The sequence below is a fragment of the Hylobates moloch genome, unplaced genomic scaffold (assembly GCF_009828535.3).
Source record: "Hylobates moloch isolate HMO894 unplaced genomic scaffold, HMol_V3 SCAFFOLD_1, whole genome shotgun sequence".
NCBI lineage: Eukaryota > Metazoa > Chordata > Mammalia > Primates > Hylobatidae > Hylobates > Hylobates moloch.
In genome coordinates, this window is record NW_026652276.1 from 17,033,106 (window position 1) to 17,057,871 (window position 24,766).

General features: G+C 41.4%; 1 protein-coding gene across 4 annotated transcripts in view; it reads left to right on the forward strand.

Annotated features, from left to right (window-relative positions):
- The window catches only part of DOCK10 (dedicator of cytokinesis 10), a 277,368-nt gene that overhangs the window by 250,349 nt on the left and 2,253 nt on the right, over positions 1–24,766 (forward strand). For 3 of the 4 annotated variants that reach the window (XM_032754230.2, XM_032754224.1, XM_032754231.2), the window contains exons 48-55: positions 2,912–3,018; positions 4,687–4,809; positions 4,949–5,062; positions 13,798–13,944; positions 17,009–17,219; positions 18,786–18,976; positions 21,160–21,260; positions 21,456–21,594. In XM_032754230.2, coding sequence (XP_032610121.1) covers positions 2,912–3,018; positions 4,687–4,809; positions 4,949–5,062; positions 13,798–13,944; positions 17,009–17,219; positions 18,786–18,976; positions 21,160–21,260; positions 21,456–21,594 — 1,133 coding nt within the window. Of the gene's footprint in view, positions 1–2,911; positions 3,019–4,686; positions 4,810–4,948; positions 5,063–13,797; positions 13,945–17,008; positions 17,220–18,785; positions 18,977–21,159; positions 21,261–21,455; positions 21,595–22,847; positions 22,924–24,766 lie in introns of all 4 variants that reach the window. The other variant, XM_058437931.1, reaches the window with a different exon arrangement.

Here is a 24,766-nt window from a genome sequence, read left to right on the forward strand (position 1 = left end):
GACTAAAGAGTTACTCTTTGCACAAAAAAGTGAGTGATATAGTTTACACATTAAATCTACATTCTCTTGCAAAAATTTGTTTGAATCCAAATTTTATGAACTGTAGTCTGTTTGATAACACTGGTTTAACTTTCCAAATGCAGTGGAAAACTCCGTGTACAAACAACAGAAATACATTTTTAGATGTTGAAAATCAAAATACTTAAACGAAATGTAAATGGACTTTACTTGCTATATTTCAGAAACATAATTCATCCCTTATTCACTTAAATATTTGTATGTTTTCTAAAAGGTCTCAGTGGATTTTGCATATAAGACATTTGAACCGGCCAGGCGCCGTGACTCACGCTTTTAATCCCAGCACTTTGGGAGGCCAAGGCGGGTGGATCACAAGGTCAGGAGTTCAAGACCAGCCTGGCCAAGATGTTGAAACCCCGTCTCTACTAAAATACAAAAAAAAAAAAATTAGCCGGGCGTGGTGGCAGGTGCCTATAAATCTCAGCTACTCAGGAGGCTGAGGCAGAGAATTGCTTGAACCCAGGAGGTGGAGGTTGCAGTGAGCTGAGATCACGCCACTGCACTCCAGCCTGGACAACAGAGCAAGACTCCATCTCAAAAAAAAAAAAAGACTTTTGAACCAAATGACCAAAGCAAACTGAGAGACAGTGAGGTCACTTGTTTGAGGACCTTGGAGAAGAAGCCAGGTGTGGCACCCTATGGCACCCATGGCTCATGTCCACCCAAAAATTCAGGAATCTTCTTGCTTAGTGTCACACTTCCTATGTAGCCTGATATTTATATGCAAGTCATCAAAACATCATTGCCTTATTTAACATACCCTTCCTCCTCATCTATTGCTTATCATAACCAGATGCCATAACGTTCCATAAAGACTTTCAAATTCTAAGAACAAAATTGAAGAAAACCAATAAAGGCAGTTGTTAGTTTGAGAACTTGTGGAAACTTATATACCAAAAAGTTTTGTGAATCTTTAATATTCAAAATGCTTTAAATGCCCAATGTTAGACCTAAGGTGATATTAGAATATAATGTGTCCATCAAGAAAAGGATATATTTGTTTAATAAACTTTAAAATTAGGAAGGTGATCATCTATGATACATTAACATATATCTGATGATACATTAGCTGATGATATATGCTATATTAGCATATTCTAATTAGCATATATCATCAGCATATATGTGAATGTCATTGGCATGTATTTGAAGCCCTTAATATACTTTTCTATTTTGATATTTTTGAGTCAAAGGAGTAAACTATCCCTTCCCTACAATGTGCACAATGGTATGAATATAGGTGAAGATAGGCGACCCCAGAAAGTACAGCTGCTTCAGTTGTACTAATAAGTGATCATCATCCTGCAAGAACTATGTTGTGACTTCTCCTCCTACAATTAACTCTCATGTAGTTTAATATATGTTTAATATTATTATAAAAAGGAGAAAAATAAAATTTATAGAAAAGCAAGGATTAGATAGCAATAATTATTATAATTTCTCGCATGTTTGGGGAGTGATCATTTAGTTACATAACCAATGAGCTGATTATTAAAAACAAAAACATTCCACAAAAGTATTAGTGATAACTTAAAAAGCACTTGTTACATAGAAGGCACCACACTAAGCCCTGTACCAGCAATGTCTCAGGTAGTTGCCAGTAACAAATCTGTGAGTTAGGTGCTATTATCACCTCCTGTTTATAGGTGAGAAAAACAAGAGAAGCTAAATAATCTGCCCCAAATGTCATGGTTAGCTTGCGTTGGAGCCAAAGTTCAGGGGCTGGTCTGTCACTCCAGCTAGTGCTCCTAGTCACTCACATTCCCCACAATTCAGATGTATCTCTCCTCTGGGAATGTTACCCATTATCAACTGTTTTCACATGTATCTGTAGAGGCAGACCTTTTTAAATCTTGGTGGCTAAGATACCAAGAAAATTTGAAAAGGTTTCTACATAATGTAAAAGAGCGAAATACAGCAAGTATTGGCCAGGATCAGTGGCTCACGCCTGTAATCCCAACACTTCGGGAGGCTGAGGCGGGCAGATCACCTGAGGTCAGTAGTTTAAGACCAGCCTAGCCAACATGGTGAAACCCCACCTCTACTAAAAATACAAAAATTAGCTGGGCATGGTGGCAGGCGCCTGTAATCCCAGCTACTCGGGAGGCTGAGGCAGGAGAATCGCTTGAACCCGGGAGGCGGAGGTTGCAGTGAGCCGAGATGGCACCATTGCACTCCAGCCTGGGCAACAAGAGTAAAACTCCATCTCAAAAAAAAAAAGCAAGTATTGGGCATTGTCTTTCTGGGGGCCACTGTGGGAGAGATAGGGTCTCACTCTGTCACCCAGGCTGGAGTACAATGGCATGGTGATAGCTCACTCTAGCCCCAAACTCCTAGGCTCAAGCAATCCTCCTGTCTCAGCCTCCTAAGTAGCTGGGATTATAGGCACCCACACACCCAGCTACAAGCATTGTCTTTATAATGTGCTGAGTGTACCAGGTATTTTCTCAAATATTAATGTTTTGAATCCTTTCAACATCCTTTGAGAGAGATATTAATGTCCCCAGTTTAACAAGAGAGGGACACAGTCTCAGAGATTAATTAAACCAGAAGATTGGAACTGCAACATCTACCCACAAATCTTATGTTCTATCCATAATCCCATGCTATTTCTTTATAAAAAATGCCACCTGAAAATGATACAAAAATTATAAAAAGGGGAATATTGTTTGCCTAGCAGAGAGTATTTCTCAATAGTCATAATCTAACCATCTTGTTGATTGTGTGAGCTTTGTAATACTACCACTTGGTAACATCACGAAGAAAGGCATTATCTAATCTAAGCAAAATTTGTCTCAAATAATAACGTTTTATTCTGCTTGGTCCTCCCAAGGCATGTTCTCTATGGGATGGCCAGCTTTTTTGAGCATTACACCAAACATTAAGGAAGAAGGAGCAATGAAAGAGGATTCTGGAATGCAAGATACACCATACAATGAGGTTAGACCAAAATTATCTCATGTACAGTAACTAAGTAAACAGATGCATTGGCTTGTGACATTAAGCTAAATAAGGGGGAAACAAGCTTACAGCTATTCTGTAATATAAATTAATTAGACAAAATGAAATGCAGGCTAAAATTAAGCCAAGATTAGTAGATACCAGATTTCAGTGAAAATTTAAACCAAGTCTTACTTCTCTAAGATGGGCTCAAATGTATATTATCAGCTCTTCTATAAGATAAAATCTCTGGCTTTTTGGTAAAGGTGATAAAGGATGCTAAATTTTGCGAACTGATCATAGCTTTTTTTCTAAAAGCATTAGCAAGTTTATTTACAAATACAGGTGGATGTAAAAGTTCACTAGTTTCTTTAGAAAACCTTCTGTTATGGAACATAACCAGAGTTCTTTTTCATTAATTAAAAAAAGAAACTTTCTACTGAGAATTACTTAGCAATAGTTCTGGTGAAGAAAATGGAACTCCTCTCATTAAGTAAAATATTTTATAAGCTAATTTTTAAGTCAGTATTACATAAATGGAAAAAATTATACAGAAAGTAAATTTTCAGATGATTTTAATACAATTTTACATATGGTTCTACATCAATTTAGCATATATTGCAAATAAACAAAGTAAATATAATTACATATTTATGTTAACTATTTTAAATAATGTTTAAGAACCTTTTCTTAAAAGAAATTGTTGAAAACATTCCAATAATATCATACATTTGCTTTAAAGCTTATATAACTTTATTCAGTTGAAAATTTATTAAACCACTAATATATGAAAGGAATTGAGGTAAGGGCTGGAAAAAAAAAAATAAGGCATAATTCCTGCTCTCAAAGAATTTAGGATCTTGAGAAAGACAGAGTTCCTACAGGGTGGGGAATGGCCAGGCAAAAACAAATGCCCAGTGGCCAAATCTAGGTATCATATACAGTTGCAATTAGAAGGGGAACTTTTTTTTTACATGAAAGTGGTTGAAATTGTGATGAATGGAATGTAAGTAAAAGCTCTTCATTTTTTTTGTGCTGAGTCTTGATAGGACTTGAAGGTGTGAAATAAGAAGGTTCTTATAGGTGCATCTATAACACAGACAGAAGTATGGAGGTCAGAGGGTATTCTAATAATGGAGTGGTATATGCTATGGCCAAAGTGCAAAGTCAACGACAGAGCATTGAAAGAAGGGGTCACTGAGAGGGAGGTTGGTGCCTGATTGTGGAGCTTCTTGAAGGCCATGCTAGAGTTTGGACAGCAGTTTACATACTGGAGTTCCCACAAAGGTTTAAGGCACTGGAGATCTGATCAGATTTATGTCTTACAAAGAAAGATTACTGGAGAGCAGCAATTGGAGAGGGAAAACAGATTCGCTCAAAACTATTGCAGGGGTCAGGGAGTACGTAAGCCAGTAGCAGTGGGAATGGGAAGAAGGAGACAGATCTGAAGGCATTTCACAGATTTGAATTAGCACTTTTGGGGCACGAATTAGGTAATGGTAATGCGGGATAGGCAAGAATCCAAGATGACACCACGATCCCCTGCTGGGTTTTAAATGCCAGTAACGGAGGGAAAAGTTTGACAGTGCAATAGCTTTGAAACCAAGTTTCAGGCATGAGCCACAACCCTAATCATGTAAAATCTCATTTTGATTGGGGGAATCGCAGAATATCCTGGTGGAGCAGCTATACATGTGTGTGGAGTTTCTCTGGAAGTCTGAGCGATATGAACTCATTGCTGATGTCAACAAGCCCATCATTGCTGTCTTTGAGAAACAACGAGACTTCAAAGTATGTATTCCAACCCCCTAGAAGTTAATTAAAATATCCTCTGTTGAATTGGAAAATTACTTACAGTTTTCAAAATGAAAAACTCCCTTATTTGTATGTCAGCATCATCTTCATGAAACTCTTTCACTTATGGTTTCAGAAATTGTCAGATCTCTACTACGACATTCATCGGTCATATCTGAAAGTGGCAGAGGTGGTGAATTCGGAGAAGCGGCTGTTTGGTCGCTACTATCGTGTGGCATTTTACGGGCAGGTAAGTTCACCAGAAATAACAGGGCCCATAAATTCTGCTGAGCAGTTGAATGTTGTCTTTCATTCTTTATGAGACATCTGTGTGTGCCAGTGAATGGAGAGGTGTGGGTGTGTCTGACTATACTTGAGTGTTTCTCTGGATGTGATGGTCTACATGTTTGTCCATAGGAATGTACAAAGTTGGGAAACAAGTGAGCAAAGAAATCCATGGGTTGAGTTAACAGTGATTTCTAACTTCTTGAAGAAAGATGGCACTTATTTTTCAACATGCTCTTCTTTCCAGCTCACCCTAAAATATCTAAGTTTGTGTCATATATTAAAGTGAAATTAAATTGAACATGTTTTAAGAAGTAACATTCCTAATATTCTAGGAAATAAGAGAATTCCTAGGGGCTCCACCATATCAAACCTTTGATTTTACTGTCACACAATTTTTCTTCTATTTTCGAACTACCACTGTTTCTAGACAGAATACCAGATGGTTATTTTGTTTCCTATATTGCAAGTCAATGTAATTTCAAAGTTATTTTTCCCAGTTTGCTGCATAAGCAATGAAGAAGATGGAAAATATTACTTAGCCACTGTATTGGCCTGAAAGTGAACATACTATATATTAATTATGAATGTCTCTGAGCAACATTTTCAATGGGCTAAACCCAGGCACCATTCATTTTCTTTTCAGGAAGGCTTATAACGCTATTATGTTTCAGCAGACATATTTTAGACTGTTGCTTGTGTGGATAGACATCCCATGCTTTTATTTTCAGAATGGCAGTGGCTCTCAGACCCCATACTTCCTCTGCCCCCAACCCATCATCTTGCTCAGTAGCCCAGGCTGGAGTGCAGTGCAATGGCACTATCTCAGCTCACTGCAAACCTCCGCCTCCTGGGTCCCAGTTCAAGCAATTCTCCTGCCTCAGCCTCCCGAGTAGCTGGGATTACAGGCAGGTGCCACCATGCCCAGCTAATTTTTGTATTTTTTAGTAGAGACAGGGTTTCATTATGTTGGCCAGGCTGGTCTTGAACTCCTGACCTCGTGATCCATCCGCCTCAGCCTTCCAAAATGCTGGGATTATAGGCGTGAGCCACCACGCCAGGCTCAGCTTCTTGTTCTTAAGGCTGCAGCTGGAGGAGTCAACTCCAGCATGTTCATTCTAGGTCAATCCCCATTGAAGTTGTTTGAAAAATACATATTTTCTTCTGCTTACCAAAGGCAGCTTAAAAACTAACCTCTGGGCTGGGCGCCGTGGCTCACGCCTGTACTCCAGTACTTTGGGAGGCCGAGGCGGGCGGATCACGAGGTCAGGAGATCGAGACCATCCTGGCTAACATGATGAAACCCCATCTCTACTAAAAATACAAAAAATTAGCCAGGTGTGGTGGCGGGTGCCTGTAGTCCCAGCTACTCGGGAGACTGAGGCAGGAGAATGGCATGAACCCGGGAGGCAGAGCTTGCAGTGAGCCGAGATCGCGCCACTGCACTTTAGACTGGGCGACAGAGCAAGACTCCATCCAAAAAAAAAAAAAAAAAAAGCTAACTTCTGAATTAATAAAGGTAGATACTTTCTACCTGGAAAGGATAAGTATCACCAAGTAGCCATTTATTATAAACAAATTAATCCTACTAGGATTTTTCTCAGGACACAGGAATATCAAGATAGTGGAGACAGAGAAACTAATGGTCTGAAAAATGGGGATCTGCATAAACAATCTATACAAAAAAAAGCAAATTTAGACATTTTTGGGGTCCATGGAAAAGAATCTGAACTATCTGAAGTGAGAACATAGATTGGGAGAGAGAGAAGTGTGGGAACCTTCAGAACAGGAAGACAGAGAAGAGAAAATGGCATTTTGGAGCCATTTTGGAAGCCATGAAGAAAATATACAATTTGTGACATTGGTAAGACAGCAAGAAAAATGGCAGAAAATGCTATGAGTCGGGAAGGGGATGTGGGAGCAGAAGAATTGAAAGGGAAAAACAGAGTTTCAAGGGAGATGGCCACAGGCTAACTGAGCAGCACAGAAGTAGCACAAAAGATGTGCTTTTGGGTCACCAAGACATGACTCTGTAACTCCTCAGGCATTCCTTCCAATGAAAAAGTAAAAAACTCCTTAATAACCTGATCATGAAAACAGGATTGCCTACCAGATGGTTTCTGCAACCAATATATGAGATACGGGCTCTAAAGCAGGTAGAAGTGAATCACGCTGCTTTTCAAATAGTTTTTAATGCAGATGTTTACTCTTTTCTTCTTTTGGTCTTGATTGTTCCAGGCTGTGGTAAGTTCTCACTCACTCTCACTCTCCATTTGCATGCTCTAACACCCCTCACACTTCCCTCTGTATGGTTTTACTGAACCTTAACCTTTTTGTGCAAATCAACATTTGGTACAAAGGGTGAGATAATCCTGCTTTCATTCATTTTTGCAGTCATCCTGCATTTCTTTAACTAAGTTGTGTTTATGCCAGTTATCTGAATTACAAAAATGTATCCTTTGTTTTTCATACATGTTATCTTTCTGCCTAAAGGTAGATGTAGTCTGAAAGCCTTACATACACAAACACACACAGAGATAAGTATGGGTACCACGTATCTTAAATATATGTAGCATAGACTTGGTATTGTAGATCGTCTACTTATTTCAGGCCACTATGAGTTGCAGCTTATTAAGGAGACCAGAATGGTCAGAATTTTGGAAGTTGGAGTGATGGCTATTGGTGAGCACCTCCCAAGATACTGAAAAAACTGTGTTTTTTCCAAAGGAATGTCTTAGAGAGATAGGGGTCTATGGTGGTGAGCTCTGAGCATTCTCAGAGGGGATGGGACTAATTCCAAACATAAAAGATGAACCAGGGAATAAATCTTTACCCAATACATCTGGGTAAGTCTCCAGAGATGGAGAAAGGAGCAAGGTAAGAAATTTGGAGAACAAGCCATGTCCAAAATAACCTGCCAGTACCCAGAGCTCTGTGACAAAGGATTTTCTTCATATTATTTTGAGTCATATGAAATTCCCTATATTTAACCACTTTTTTATGTACAACAATGGCAACTTTATATGGTTCAACATAATTATTGTTAGTTAACCTGGAAAGAGAAAACATTTAATATCCACATATTGTCCATATTCAGCCCTACTTGTCTGACCAGTACATACTTTTTTGTAATTCTTTAAATTCCTTCCCACATTCATACCATACCAGCATTTTCTATGTTCATTTATAAATTTGGGATTATGGGCCCTTAACTCACCTACTAAAAGAATACTTGAAAACCCCTGTACTAAATAGACTGCGGGGGGCAGTGGGGAAGTATTGGGGGGAGCCCTTGCAAATGACCTAACTTTATTCTTCTTTCAGACTCCTCAGTAAAGTGTGCTGATTTTGCACCTGATTTTTTTTTTTTAATGCTGCCGTACTCTCACTTATCTTCATAAAAAATTCCAAGGCTGGGCGCGGTGGCTCACATCTGTAATCCCAGCACTTTGGGAGGCCGAGGTGGGCAGATCACAAGGTCAGGAGATCAAGACCATCCTGGCTAACACGGTGAAACCCTGTCTCTAATAAAAATACAAAAAATTAGCAGGATGTGGTGGCGAGCACCTGTAATCCCAGCTACTCGGGAGGCTGAGGCAGGAGAATGGCGTGAACCCAGGAGACGGAGCTTGCAGTGAGCCGAGATCGCACCACTGCACTCCAGCCTGGGGGACAGAGCAAGACTCTGTCTCAAAAAAAAAATTCCAATCTGAGCTTAAAAGACAAAGTGTTTTGTTAAATCCTCTGACTGAGAAACTGCCTAAGCATGACACTCCATAAGCTCAAACCCAGCCGCCTTTGAACAAGGAGAACTAATGGAGGTCATCCTGATAAGCAGCAAATTAGAGCCTCATTCATCATTGCTCAGATGAGATTCAAATGCCTGTCTCAAGACACCACATGGAGAGTGAGAACTATGGGATTCAACAGGAGGAGACAGCACACATCACTTCACACTCGATGATAAATAAATACCAAGTAGACTTGAACATTCCCCCAAACGTGTACAGAATGAAGGTTCCGAAGATTTAAGATAAAATCTTGACTACTTGATTAGCATAATCTCCATGGTCAGAAATAATTTCTTATTCATAATGGTGCTTTATGTCCCTGTAAAACTTACCTTTTAATATCCAAGTTGACGTGTCTTGCAATGATGTTAAAAAGATTATGGAAATATGATATGCAATAGGCTCTTTGCCTGCACAAAGGCCTTTGGGTACATTTTTTTAGTGTCCCATGCAGACCACTGCTCTCATTTTATAGTTTTGGCTGTGGTATTTAATACTAATTGTGTCTGTAATGAGCCAGACACTAGAAAACAAGTTTAAAACTGATCGTTCATAGCAGGAACTTTAAAAAAATGCAAGTCTTGCACAACATGAATTGTCTAATGCAACACTCGGCATCAGCATCAATATGGAAATTTGACATACAGCAACCTATGCAAAGTGTCCTCCAAAGTGTCCCTGAGGTATTGATTTCTATAGTAATGAAACAGCAGCAGTGAGCAAACATCAACTATAATCAATGAAGTCCTTAGGCTCTAGTATTTAACATGAAAGCAAGTGAATACCCATTACATAACTTAAAATATCAGACGCCCCTAGAATTAATTAAGTAAAAGACCTGGGAGAATTTTATTCTATCCACTAAAGGCCATAGATTCCATAGTTTGCAGTCATGCCTATATGGGTGTACCTGCATCTCAGGATCTTAATAAAAAAGGAGTTCAGGGGAGGAGTGAATGTGCATGCGTAGTGTGGAAAACCACCATCTCCACTTTGGGACATGATATAGCTCTCCACCTATAGGAAAGTCACTGATCTAGGCCACATATCTATACCATATAGTTAAACATCATAATTGAGTTCAGATTTATATGCTAAGAGAAGCTACATGAATGCAGAGAAATTCATTCATATAGTTTCTCTTCTCTCAGCATTTAGCCTAGTATTGACATTTTCTGGCCTGTCTTTTGTATACTAGATTCCTCCTCAAATGCATTCTTCTCTTTGTGAACTTTGAATCAGTCTAATATAATACCAGGGGCCCTTATATTTGACATCACAGTGATGATCCAGGGACATTGCAAGATTCTGAAGTACCTGCAAAAGCATCTGAGGAGTCAATGCTTTTAATTGTCAGTTTATTGAAGTACAATTTACCATAATGTATTGCCTTAAAGTTTCATAATTCATACAGTCCTTGTTTAACTAGGGTGTGTTCTTTCTTGACCAGAGCAGATGAAGGTGTTTATTGCATTGCAAAATGACATTTTAAAAATCAAACTAGCAAAGGAAGTGCAGAGATCACATTTCCCATTGCCTTGAAATGCAGTCAGCTTATAACCTTGGGGCTAAAGCAAAAGAGACACTGACCGTGGTTTTCGTCACTCTGTGTCCCTGTTTGTAAATCATTTATATCATAGACAGAGCTGAAATTGAAGCCTTCCTCCAGATAGTGTCTGTAGCTCAGCGGGCTTTGCTTTGATAGTTTCCCTGGGTATAAGGTAAGCATGCATTCCAAACATTTTCAGAGCTGCCATTTATCTGGCTTCAAAACTCTTTACAGAAACCCCAGTGGACAGCAGATTAAATGCTTTATTCTGCTCCTCCATCTCCTTCTTACTCATTTTACAAAACAGGTTTACATTTCCAAGCTCTTTAGAAAAAGTTTCCAATCACCAATTGATCACTTACCAAAATATTGAAATGAGCTTCAGTAGACCTTTTATAATAAGAAAAACTCCATTGCCTAGGCAAGAGAAGCTGAAAATATGTATTTTCAAGCACTGAAAACTGAGTTAAGCTGCATAAAAGCCAGAACTCAAATTGCTTTATAGATACAGAGTTTTTTCATCATTGTCATCACCACCAGCATCATCATCATTACCATCCTCAACATAGCTAGCACTCACCAAAGGCCATCTGTTTACCAAGCGTGGTCCTTACAGCCTCCCAGTAGGTTGCTGAGTCTGAATTTTCCCATCCCACAGCCCAAGGAGGAGGGATGAAAGAAAGTCACAGGTTATGAACAAGGCCGCAAAGGTCATGATGATGACTTTTTTTTTTTTTTTTTTAGACAGAGTCTCACTGTGTCACCTAGGCTGGAGTGCAGTGGCTTGAACTTGGCTCACTGCAACCTCCGCCTCCTGGGTTCAAGCAATTCTCCTGCCTCAGCCTCCTGAGTAGCTGGGACTACAGGCATGTGTCACCATGCCCAGCTAATTTTTGTATTTTTAGTAGAGACAGGGTTTCACTATGTTGGCCAGGATGGTCTCGAACTCCTGACCTCGTGATCCACCCACCTCGGACTCCCAAAGTGCTGGGATTACAGGCATGAGCCACCGCACCCAGCTGATGATGGCAATTTTTACCTGCCTCCCACCACTCATTTTCTGCTCACTCTAGATTCGGAAATTCGTCAGGGGAAAAATTTTATAGTGAAAATGTGTCTTTGTACTAGTTTTCACACTATGGTGAAAAAGAAAAAATCTTTTCCTGAACCTTAGAGACATTTTTCTCCTTGAAATTGAAGTTGCAAATGTTGCTTTAGCTTTAGCCCCATGAGGATTCTGCCTGAAGGCTTCAGAAGCCTTATTTCTCTGATGTGTCAGTCTGTCAATTGTAGCCACTAACTCCTGACCTTGAATCAGACAAAACTCCTCAAAGACAGCAACAGAAAAAAAACATAGCAGGCTGGAAGTCATGTGGGAGTGGAGTCAGACCTCACTACCCCTACAAAGTCTACAGGAATGACAGAAGCTGCTTTTCATGCTTTCAACGTCATACGACACTTTGTAGCAGCTTGGGGTCAAGGCACTTATAATTACTTGTATTTTGTCTTGAACATTTCTCAAAGAAATTGTTCAATAAAAGCGTCTTTATTTAAAGCCATGGACTATTTTCCAGTTATGCCTGGTACACATACGCCTTTTTAAGATGTGTGCCCTTTAAGAACTCTTTCATTCATCTGCTTGTTCAACAAATAGAGTGACCTCCTCCTAAAGACCAGGCATTGTGCTAAACACTGGGCATGCAATGTTGAAGACACACTTCCCGCCTTTAGAAAGCCCAAAGTCAATTAGGGAGATGTGCAGGGAAGCAGGCGATTACCTGATTGGCAAGAATTCCGCTATGGAGTAGACCTTGTTCACTGGCTTCCGCAAAGGTACAGCTACAGCCCACTTAGAATACAAATTACCCTGTTAAAGATGATCCCATTTACATGCATGAACGTGCTTTTGAAGTATAAAGCATCATACAGATGTGAGTTTAATCAGTATTCTTAGATTGTCTCACATTAACCATGAAAAAATAATGGCACTGGAACACTTTGCCTGTGCTTTTTTTAACATATAATTAATATTTTTAAATAGTCAAAAATGATTTTTTAATATGGCTAAGTTTCCTTTTGACGTCCAGTGTCTTCACCCAGACCTCAAAAGGCATTTCCTTATGGGTCAACTCTACAATCAGAAGAAACCAGATATAGCCTGTAATCCCAGCACTTCAGGAGGCTGAGGTGGGTGGATCATCTGAGGTCAAGAGTTCGAGACCAGCCTGGCCAACATGGCAAAACCCCATCTCAATTAAAAATACAAAAATTTGCCAGGCGTGGCGGCACACATCTGTAGTCCCAGCTACTTGGGAGGCCAAAGCAGGAGAATCGCTGGAACCCAGGAGGCGGAGGTTGCAGTGAGCCAAGATCACACCTCTGCACTCCAGCCTGGGCAACAGAGCAAGACTCTGCCAAAAAAAAAAAAAAAGAAACCAGATATCCTTGGGTTCTTAACTCCGAACTTAATCTAGTATTCTGAGGCCACATGTATTCCACAGGAAAAATGCTTCAGTGTCTCTTCAAAGAGAAGGAATTATAAAGATTGCTTCACTTGGTTATCTTCAGCTAATAGAATCTTCCCTTCCTCCTGCTTCAAACCAGACAAATTAATAGAGGCTAAAACCTACTTGCTCTTGTGGAATAAAAATGATGATATGGTTGCTATTTTTAATCCTATAATGTCTTCCTTTTCAAGAATGTAAAAGATCTCTTAGTAAGGTGAATTGCATGATTAAGTTACATATAGCTAAGTTTCAGGAGGTCCCTGAAGTCATGTTGATGTAAAGTTATTTTTTAAATCGCAGTACTTGGGAGCATAACACATGTAATTTCTGTTAAGACAACTACATAAAGTGTTGTGATTTTTCATCAAGATTATGTGTGATGCACGTCAGCCCATTTAAATAGCTTTACATGCCATACACCATTTCCTATGTTAGTTTCAAAGACTTATAGATCTTAGTAAAAATGATACTGACTGCTCTTTGAATGCTGCCAAAAATTGCTCCATATTTCATGTTCTACCCCAAACTGCCACAAGAGGGCGTTCCTCCCCCAAAATATATGCAAGTAGGTAGTACCGTTGAGTTCTACAAATAGAGAAAATAATATTTGTAAGATATTTCATGAGTTTCTTTGGCCTGGCTAGGAAATATTTACATTAATGTCTGATTATAAGATGATATTTTATTTCCTCACTGTGTTTTCTTCTCCGATTTTGAATTTTATAGGGTGTTAACAATGGATTAGATGACAACCAAAAACTGTATATGTTTTTTAAGTAAATGGCTTTTTGTTTTGATTTTGATTTATGATTAGCATTCTCTAATAAAATTGGTGGTTCATTATGTTCCATAGGGCTTTTTTGAAGAAGAAGAAGGTAAAGAGTATATTTATAAAGAGCCTAAGCTGACAGGTCTGTCTGAGATTTCCCAAAGATTACTCAAGCTCTATGCAGATAAATTTGGAGCAGACAATGTGAAGATAATCCAGGATTCCAACAAGGTAGAGGAAAATCAGTATTCATGCAAGTGCTAAGAATTGACTGAGTTTTTTATTCTTTAACTACATTAAGTTTTCATTTTCTGCCTGACGATGCAAAGTAAACTACCAAAACGATTTTAGATGTTTTGCTTGTTTGCCTATTGGTTGGTAATTTGAGGGGAGGAGGGTCAAAAACATTATATGTGTTTAGTTGGGTAACTTTTAAAAAGAGCTTAGTAAATTCTCTACGTCTCCATTGGTTATTTGCATTTGAATAGCAATCAAAGCCTGAAAGTAATTGGGCTCAGTGGTGGAATTGGAGAAAACAGCAAGTTGAAAATATTTATTCAGTTAAGGAAGTCTTCCTAGACATATTAGTCAGGGTTCTCTAGAGGAACAGGACTAATAGAATAGATGTATATATGAAAGGGAGTTTATTAAGGAGTATTGACTCACACGATCACAGGGTGAAGTCCCACAATAGGCCGTCTGCAAGCTGAGGAGCAAGGAAACCAGTCTTGTGTCCCAAAACATCAAAAGTAGGCAAGTTGACAGTGCAGCCTTCAATCTGTGGCTGAAGGCCCGAGAGCCCCTGGCAGATCACTGGTGTAAGTCCAAGAGTCCAAAAGCTGAAGAACTTGGAGTCTGATGTTAGAAGGCAGGAAGCATCCAGCACAGGAGAAAGATGGAGGCCAGGGTCTTAGCCAGTCTAGTCCTTCCACATTCCTCTGCCTGCTTTTATCCTAGCTGTACTGGCAGCTGATTTGATGGTGCCCACCCAGATTGAGGGAGGGTCTGCCTCTCCCAGTTCACTGACTCAAATGTTAATCTCCTTTAGCAACACCCTCATGGACACACCCAGGAACAATACTTCGCATCCTTCAATCCAATCAGGTTGACATTTAATATTAACCATCACGCTAGCCATACCAATTTTGAAAGCTGTCCCCTATAACAGAGGCAGACTTGCCAGTTACATTACATTAACCTTTGAACATTCGGTTACCCTCCTCTTGGCTCCAGAAAGCAAATACTTACCTCTTCTTTTAGATTACTCAGCATCTTCTTACACACTGTTGTTCAGTTAGCCAACCTCTATCAAATGCCTACTGAATGCCAAGCCCAGAACTGAGAGATGAGGCGCACAGGGTCTCTTCCTTCTGGAGCTCACAGTTCACATGAGGCTAAGAAGAGAAGCACCTGTGCAAACAGCCAATTAAATAGATTACAATAAAGTGCCACCAGAGAGTCAAAGTCCAAGTTGTACAAGGAAAGCTCAGGGCAGAGACCTCCCTTAACAGCTCATTCTTAGTTGGGCAGCATTACACAGAAGGGATGATGTTTGAGTTAATTTTCTGGAAGCAAAGGGCATGCTGAGAAGCCCAGCACATGCAATGATGGGGAGGAATGAAAGAGGGAGATATGTTTAGAGAATGGCAGGTCTTTGAAACACAGGTTGGATAGAAGAGTGTGGCAGAAGATGGAGCTGGAAAAGATGGTTTGTGCCCAATGGCATACAGTTCTACTGGGCTATAGAAGAGCTCTTTTTTTTTTTTTTTTCTGACCTCTTTTACAAGCTCAAGTTTGGAGGCATCTGGGCATGAAATCCCTGAGTCTGGGCAGAAATTTTGTGAATGTGTTCATCATTCTCCTCTTTAGCTTGATGGCTATAGTCACCTTCCCCAGAAAGGCAGGCAGCTGGAACTACTGTGTTAGTGGCTCTCCTAAGTAGAAAGTATACACAGAGTCCCTGGGGCAGCGTGGGGGGAATGAGAAAATGCTAAATTTGGTATCAGAACAACTTGAGTCTTCATTCCACCATCCCACCACTTATGAGCTGATGATCTTAGAGAAATTAGCTGGTCACTCTAAACCTCTATTTTTGATGTAAAATGGTTACAGTTATACCCACCTTACAGTGTAATTAGTAGTATCATTACAAAAAAATTCAGGAGGTCCCTCAAATCTCTGGGACTGGATAGGCAGTAGATGGGTAGACAGATGGAGAAAATTGGAAGAAGTTTTAAAATTCTTTGAGGTTTCATTAGAAAAGAAGCTGAGAACTCCATCTCTTCCAACTCCAAAGGAGAGCAAGTGCGATTTCCTGGATTTTCTTGGTACCCCCAGCCTGTCTTCCTTGCTATTTGTCAAACTCACTCACCAAAGCACTTTGTTTAAAAAACAAAATGCATGGGATGACTTGTTACAGATAAGAGAAGGAACCTGACATTAAAACTATAAAATTTTGCAATCATGTAATAGGCTCATCAGCTAATCTGCTAAATTAAACAAGGAACCTCCCTCCTCGGCACAAGCCCAAAGCCAGTGGCCCCAGTCTAGATACGTGGGTAAAATCATAGAGGGACCAAAAGATATTTTTTAAAAGTTTTCATTTGAATTACTCTCAAGAAGCTTGCATTCTGGGGCTGGGTGCAGTGGCCCATGGCTGTAATCCTAGCACTTTGGGAGGCCAAGAGGACAGATCTCTTGAGGCCAGGAGTTTGAGACCAGCCTGGACAACAGAGCATAACCCTCTCTCTACTAAAACTACAAATATTAGCTAGGCGCAGTGGCACATGCCTGTAATCTCAGCTACTAGAGAAGCTGAGGCAGGAAAATCACTTGAACCCAGGAGGCGGAGGTTGCAGTGAGCCGAGATCGTGCCACTGCACTCCAGCCTAGGAGACAGAGCAAGACCCTGTCTCGAAAAATAATAACAATAATAATAAATAAAATGAAAAATAAAAGAAGTTTGCATTCCAGGCAAAGGCGATTGAACATTCATTACAGAGAAGAGAGAAAATAAAAGACTAAATAACATGCCACAGCCAGGCACGTCTGGAAGAGCCTCAGCTACTTGGTATGCTGGCTCCAATTCCACCTCTACAGACCTGGCTGCTCAGCTGCAGTCCAGCCTTTACTCTCTCTGTGATCCTGCCCAGCTCTGAAATGATGTGACTGCCCATTTTTCTCCAAGGGGAGAGGCACAGCCTTCTCTGGATGCAAGCTAAGGGAATGGGAGCTTCCCGCTTTCAGGAGCACTCCAGGGCACACCACTCACTTTGCCCGTAATCTGTTGACACAGGTAAACCCCAAGGATTTGGACCCCAAATATGCCTACATCCAGGTAACCTATGTCACGCCATTCTTTGAGGAAAAGGAAATTGAAGACCGGAAGACAGATTTCGAAATGCACCACAATATCAACCGCTTTGTCTTCGAGACGCCCTTCACGCTGTCGGGCAAGAAGCATGGTGGAGTGGCGGAGCAGTGCAAGCGGCGGACGATCCTGACAAGTAGGTGCAGGCAGCCAGGCCACACGTGTGGCACCTGTTCAAGCACAGGCCCCTTTATAGAGCTGGATCAGTAGGAATCAAGAGTTATTTCAGTCCTGCAGAGAAGTACCCAACATGGGCTAACTGGGAAATGTTTGCCAAGAAGAGATTTCCATCTCTTTATTCTCCATTAATAGAAGTCAACCAGAGGAGAAATTGTCAAAAGAGTTGCTTTGCATACCTGTTCCCTTAAGGTTGTAAGTGTGAAGGGTCATGGGGTCATGGGAAAGGCACAAGGCACTCTGAACTTTCCTCTCTGAGTCTACCTTCAATTGCTTCAGGGTTAACAGCTCTCATCGTGTGCTTTGGGGCAAGATTGTAAACCACTCTGGGATTCAGATTCTTCATCTGTAAAATGAATGCAGATGTCGGTCTCCAATATCCCTCCATGTGCTCTCTAGATCTATGCTGTGAGCTAGTCATCCTTTCATTTCCTCAACACACATTTAATGAGGCCCTGCTAGGGGCTGGGCACTGTTCTGGGTACTGGCAACGCAAATGAAACATGATTCTTGCCCTCAAGGTGCTCACAGTCTGGTAAGAGAAACAGCCAAGTAAGGCAAGAATTTCAGGTGAGCGGAGCAGGAGAAATGAAACAAGAGCACCCAGTGGGGGCTCCTAAGGCTGGCTGCAGGGAAGGTGAGCAAGGGCATTCTGGAGGAAATGATCAGTAACCCGCTTTGAGAGCTGGGCCATCCTTGATTAGGCTACAGCCTATCAGTAGCACTGAAGTCTAAACTGTGACAAGCATCTGCCTTCAGTAAATGTATCCAAAACTTTTGAAATAAAAAAGCCACAACAAAGCTATATCAATATATACTACTTGGTATATATTTAGGCATTCTGTATTGTGGGTTAGAGTAGTTTTTACTTGAATTACAAGTTGCTGTGGAAGCTTTAATCTTTTCAGTGTTTAGAAATTCTAAAGGCTGGCCAGGTGAGGTGGCTCACGCCTGTAATCCCAGCACATGGGAGGCATAGGCGGGCGGATCATGAGGTCATGAGGTCAAGAGATCAAGACCATCCTGGCCAACATGGTGAAACCCCGTCTCTACTAAAAATACAAAAATTAGCTGAGCATGGTGGCATGCACCTGTAGTCCCAGCTACTCGGGAGGCTGAGGCAGGAGAATCACTTGAACCCAGAAGGTGGAGATTGCAGTGAGCCGAGATTGCGCCACTGCACTCCAGCCTGGCGACAGAGCGAGACTCATCTCAAAAAAAAAAAGAAAAGAAAGAAAGAAAGAAAAAAGAAAAGAATTCTAAAGGCCTAAAACAGCCCTGAGAATGAGGGTCTGTTAGCAGTGAAGGCGGAAGAGCACACAGGTCAAAGGAGCTTGGGCAAAAGCTAAGAGGTATTAGACAGGATGGCGCCTAGCAGAAAAAGTAACTCCCATGCATGAAAAGCATGCAGAGTGGAAGGTGCCATGTGCCATGAAATGATACATGATCCTCTGGTCCTTCAGGGAAACCCTTGACTCTTCACTAATCCTCAACCTTGAAATCCCTTTGTATGGCTTTTGTACAGCGAGTCACCTGTTCCCCTACGTGAAGAAGAGAATACAAGTCATTAGCCAGTCGAGCACAGAACTGAATCCAATTGAAGTGGCGATTGACGAGATGTCCAAGAAGGTTTCTGAGCTTAATCAGCTTTGCACAATGGAAGAAGTGGACATGATCAGACTGCAGCTCAAACTGCAAGGAAGTGTCAGCGTGAAGGTGAGTAAGCATTGCCCAGGCCTGAGATGCACATGGCCAATGAAACCGGGTGTAAAATGCCCTGGGAGCTTTGTTTACAAAGAACAGAAGAAACATTTTTCTGTTTGTGAGAATAGAACACCTTTATCTGGGTCTTTAAAATGGCTTCTAGTGGTCAATGTGCACTGATGTTACTCAACACCTGTAGACAGGCCTTTCTTAAGTTTAGCCAAAATAAAATGTCTTCCTCCACCTTGCTATCCCATCTTCTATGGATAACTGTGTTCTATATCTGTATACTAGCAAATGAATTAACTAATGAAGAAACACCACATTGTTGTACATATCTGTCATTAAGAGCCTTAAAAAGTGTTCTGAAACAGATCCAAAAAAGAATGATTACTACTAGTTCATAAAAGGTGCATGCATGTTTATCTGTCTGGCAGAGTTGTGACAGGAGGGAGATGGCATGCTCAGTTAGTGATTGAGGAGGATAGAGTAAATAAACTGTTCCCAAAAGTGTGTGCGGCATTTGGGAAAGCCAGAAAAGGCTGGCAGAGGGACTGGCAGCACTCAGGCGGTGTGACCACCCTAGACCTGAAGATGCAAGGAGAAGAAGGTTAGTGGAAGCAGACAGAGGAGCTGAGAGGTCCGTCTGATGACAGACAAGTAGACAGGAGTGGCTTCAGCTAGCGATAGGGAGGCTTCTGCAAGGAGGAAGCCCTGGGGCTTAGTACTCTGACCAGGGCCAGGCAGGTGAGGTGTGTAAGGCACTCACCTTGGGCACAAAATTAAAGGGAGCCCCAAGTAACTCAGGAGTAAGGCATTAATTTTTATTTATTATATTAATAAATTGATGCTAAGTATTTATAATGAATAAAGTATTAAATTTTAAAATAAAAGATGATCAGTAGTAGCACCCTGCACAGCTATATTGGACTGTGACACTGACTGTGACACTATATTGGATCCTGACACTGACCACACTGTCCCCTTCCCTACCTCCCTTGTCTGTGTCCCCCATGGGCTGAGAAGGCCAGAAAGCAAGAGAGCCATTGTCCTATCCCATACAGGATGACTTCCCTAGGCACATAGCTGAGTGGAGGGAAATGGAGATTGGATCTGCAGAAGCAAAAGATGGTACACCCAGTACCAGTGACTGCATCTGCCACACTGGCCATGCCTGCTGGTCACAGGCCCCTGAAGTCAGCTTCCTTCTTCTTTTACCTTTTTCCTTCCCAAGCCTGACAGCCACATTAAAAGCTTCTATGCACTAAGGGATATGGACTCCTGCACAAGTGAGGCCATCCGTCTGCATGAGCATGAATTGAACCCAGCACTGTGCATTCATTCAGCAAATCTGATAAATGCCTCCTTGAGCCAGAATCTAAGCCAGACCATCAAATGGAACCCAGTGAAACAGTGATTCTAGGGCAGTGCCCACACCACTACCACTGTGGATTATCCCTTCATAATAGTATGTGTTTATTTGAATGTTAATAGAAAAAAAACTAGCACTTCAAACATTTGATTTCACAAACGTTCAATTTAAATAAATATATTGGAGTTAATAGAAGTGAGTCTAGTTTTAAAAGCTGTTAAGGAAACAGCAGATTCGGCAGGTGGTTCATGCCTGTAATCCCAGAACTTTGGGAGGCCGAGGTGGATGGATTGCCTGAGGCCAAGAGTTCCAGACTAGCCGGGACAATGTGGTGAGACTGATCCCCTTCCCCCATCTCTACAAAAACTTTTTTTAAAAAATTAACCAGGCATGGTAGTAAACACCTGCCATCCCAGCTACTTGAGAGGCTGAGGCAAGAGGATTGCTTGAGCCCAATAGTTTGAAGCTGCAGTAATCATGCCACTGCACTCTAGCCTGGGCAACAGAGTGAGACCCTGTCTCTAACAAAGAAAAAAAAATAGCAATTCAAGCAATGTACAGATATGGCAAAAAAAAAAAATGTGAAGGGGTTGGCAAAGGACTGAAGTTTGGGAAGTTTGTTAGTGAAAGGTAGAGCCCAGACTCATGCTTTATTAACAAGTTGGAGGACAGCAGCTAAGTCAGGTATACAAGTGAGTGGACTAGAAGGCAGGGTGTGAGATTGGTGTACCACACCATTGGTGCACAGTTGCTACTCCTTCCAACTGTGGAAAAGGCTCCATGCAGAAGGTAGATCATCCTTCACCAATTTTCTTCTCAACAGGTTAATGCCGGGCCAATGGCCTATGCACGAGCTTTTCTTGAAGAAACCAATGCAAAGAAGTACCCTGACAACCAAGTAAAGCTTTTGAAGGAGATCTTCAGGTAAGCTTCTCCTTGTTGGGATGTTCTTCCTTGAACTTCCTCAGACAGGGAGTCCTCAATCCCCCAAGAATCCATCAAACCAAAACTCACTGAAGTGGCAGAGTCCGTCAGCAGCCTGACTCTGAACTCACAGTCACTGAACTCAATGCCACTTCCGAGGGCTGGTTTTTAATTTGTTTAATGCTGTTGCTAAAGGCAATTTGCAGATGCATGTGGGCAGGCCCTTGACGTGAATGAGCGCCTCATCAAAGAGGACCAGCTGGAGTACCAGGAAGAACTGAGGTCCCACTACAAGGACATGCTCAGCGAACTCTCCACAATCATGAATGAGCAGGTGAGCGCTCCTTGGTGCACACGCGCTATCAGTGGACAGAAAGTCCCTTTCACTCCCAATGCCAGAAGGACAGGAAAGAGGCCCTTTTCTTGCTGCAGAAATCACTGCGTCAGCACCATGGTGCTGATCTGTTCTCTCTCCTGTGCACACCACCTCGTGCCCCAAAGCAGAGGTCAGGCTGGGGGAAAATCTATAGAAAAAGATTATGAGAACCTAGATACTTTCCACAGTCCACATGAACCCTTGGTTTTCTAGACTATGTGAGTCCCATTAAACACTGGGTGGCATTCCCATGAGGGTTTGCTGCCACCCTCCGCCATCCCTGGTTGAGGACCTCACAACCCCGAGGCTGCGACGTGGAGTCCACAGTTGAGGGGGTCTCTGCACTATACTCACGATGAACCCCAAGACTAGTAATGGCTATTTACCACTAAGACTGCCTTTACGGAGGCTGGGCCTCCTGCAGATGTGCAGAATTCAGATAAAACTCAACCACCCACACCACAAGCAAGTTATCCGTGACGTCTGGGATGTGTACAGCATGTTCTGTAAGGCTGCACACAAAATGTGGGCATTCAGTCATCTCAGTACTTTTTGGGTGGCTAAAAATCAACTGGTTGAAAGCCAAGTGTTGCTTCCTGGCCTAGTTCCTAGAATCCATACCTCCATACTCTACCTGGACATCTCATCACCCTTGCTCCCCTCCAGGAGTTAGATGTGTTCTCTACAGAAAAATTGAGGGGCAGAACTTGAATTAGTCTCCCAGTAGTGCTTCATACATGGTAGCCACCCACTGAATATGCATTTCCTTTGTTTTCCTTAAATGGCCTGGCACTGTTAATATGACTCACAAACCGTGAAGTGTGTTGTATGAATCTGTTTTTTCTAATTGCATTTCCCATCTTGCTTCTTTTCGTTTTTTCCATCTTCTTCCATCCTGATTTTTAACTCTCCATTGTAGCTAGAGAAAGAAATGGTTGACCAAGTTATATGGGAGAAAATGAATTGCCATACATAGGATTCCTCATGGAGGTAGTATCGGTTTAGGCTATTTGAGGGGTGACAGGAATTAAGTACTCAGGAGAGATGACTTGATAGAATGGGGAAAATCATAAATCTGGGAGTGAAATAAGAAGAACAAACAATGGACCTGAAAGTTCGGGAAGGTGGTGAAGGAATGCTTGTCTCCAACTGTAAATCACATCTCACCTAGAAACTTTGGACAAAAATGCTTTTCTCTTTTTTCCTGGCAGCTCTGTCGAGGTCCGTGTTTATACAGCTTCTGTTCCTCTGTGTCTAGTATTTCCCTCAGTACTGTAAGCAAAAGTGGTATGTTCTTCTTTCTTTATGTCTACTCTGTCCTTTGTGGCCTTCTGGTGTACCCCTCTCTTCCTAGCCATTCAGTCTCTGTAGTCACCTCCCTAGTAGCTAGTGCTCTCTAAGTTTTTATTTAATTAGAACAACTCCATTTCCATTTCAAGGTAGGTCAATGGGGGGAAAAGCCTCATGATTTAAACTGAAGTTAACAACGTAGCTTTTAAAATGAAAACTCATACTCCAACTTCTAAAATATATTTGAGCTGATTTGTTTCCAAAACAAAGATATGCTGTACCCAAAAGTGCTAAAACAAAAATATAAAGACAAGGACCAGGTGATTAAGGGGAGAGAAAAATCATCTCTTTTCCAGGAAACCTTTGCTAAAAGAAGCAAAACTTGACTCTATGCCTCATGGAAACTGACACAAAGAAAAGAAACTGATGAATTGCACAGGCCTTGTTATAGAAATAGATCTATAAAAAGATCTGTCCACAGGAAATATACACCTTCTCCTGGTTCTGAACTTCAATGGGGATTTGTCACCTAGGTCTCCATCTATAGGAATACCTTCACATACCTATCTATTCATGCACATATTCTGAAAACAGGTACATACAAAATTACAATGAAGAAAAAAATTCTATTGAACACTTAAAAATAGAAACAGGCCGGGCACGGTGGCTCATGCTGTAATCCCAACACTTTGGGAGGCCGAGGCAGGTGGATCACCTGAGGTCAGGAGTGCGAGACCAGCTTGGCCAACATGGTGAAACCCTGTCACTACTAAAAATACAAAAAAAAATTAGCCAGTATGGTGGCACATGCCTGTAATCCCAGCTACTCGGGAGGCTGAAGCAGGAGAATTGCTTGAACTCAGGAGGCAGAGGTTGCGGTGAACCAAGATCACATTGCACTCCAGCCTGGGAGACAAGAGCAAAACTGTGTCTTAAAAAAAAAAAAGAAACAATTAGAATGGATAGCTACACATTAAAATATAAAAAGGAAATAGAAAAATAGAATTAATTATGTGTAAGCAAACCCAGATTTGGCTGCTGTCTGCTCAAAAGCCGAACACTGGAAGTGAGAGTTGATGGGAGGAAAAGCAGGTTTATTCAAAGAGCTAGAAAACATGAAGATGGTGATTCAGCATCCTAAAGTGCCATCTTAACTCAGTACACATTGTAGGCTCTTTTTATGTTAAGGGCAGGGAGAAAAGAAGGGGGTTGAAATCAAGAAGTGTCTGATGACCACAGATATCTGGGCATGAGCAAGGGTCTGAGGAGGTTGCAAACTTCTTTGTCCTGGTCAGGTCACAACGCTCCTATAAACCTTTAAAAAAACATAGTCTTTAAAAAAACATAGAAGTTGTTTGCATACTTCTTTAATCCCAGAGTTAGTTTTAAAAACTACATGAGGCCGGGTGCAGTGACTCACACCTGTAATCCTAGCACTTTGGGAGGCCGAGGTGGGCAGATTGCCTGAGGTCAGGAGTTCGAGACCAGCCTGGCCAACATGGTGAAGTCCCGTCTCTACTAAAAATACAAAAATTAGCTGGGTGTAGTGGCAGGTGCCTGTAATCCCAGCTATTTGGGAGGCTGAGGCAGGAGAGTTGCTTGAATCCGGGAGGCGGAGGTTGCAGTGAGCTGAGATCATGCCACTGCACTCCAACCTGGGTGACAAAGCGAGACTCCTTCTAAAAAAAAAACTACATGATTGCTGTTTTTTCAGATTATATCAGTGCTCCAAAGTGATCCCAGCCTACATTCAGGAATGAGTAAAGGCCCCATGATTAAAACTAAAAAATGTAGTTATGTTCATCCTTCTGCTGTTTCAGCTACATATGCAATTCACTCC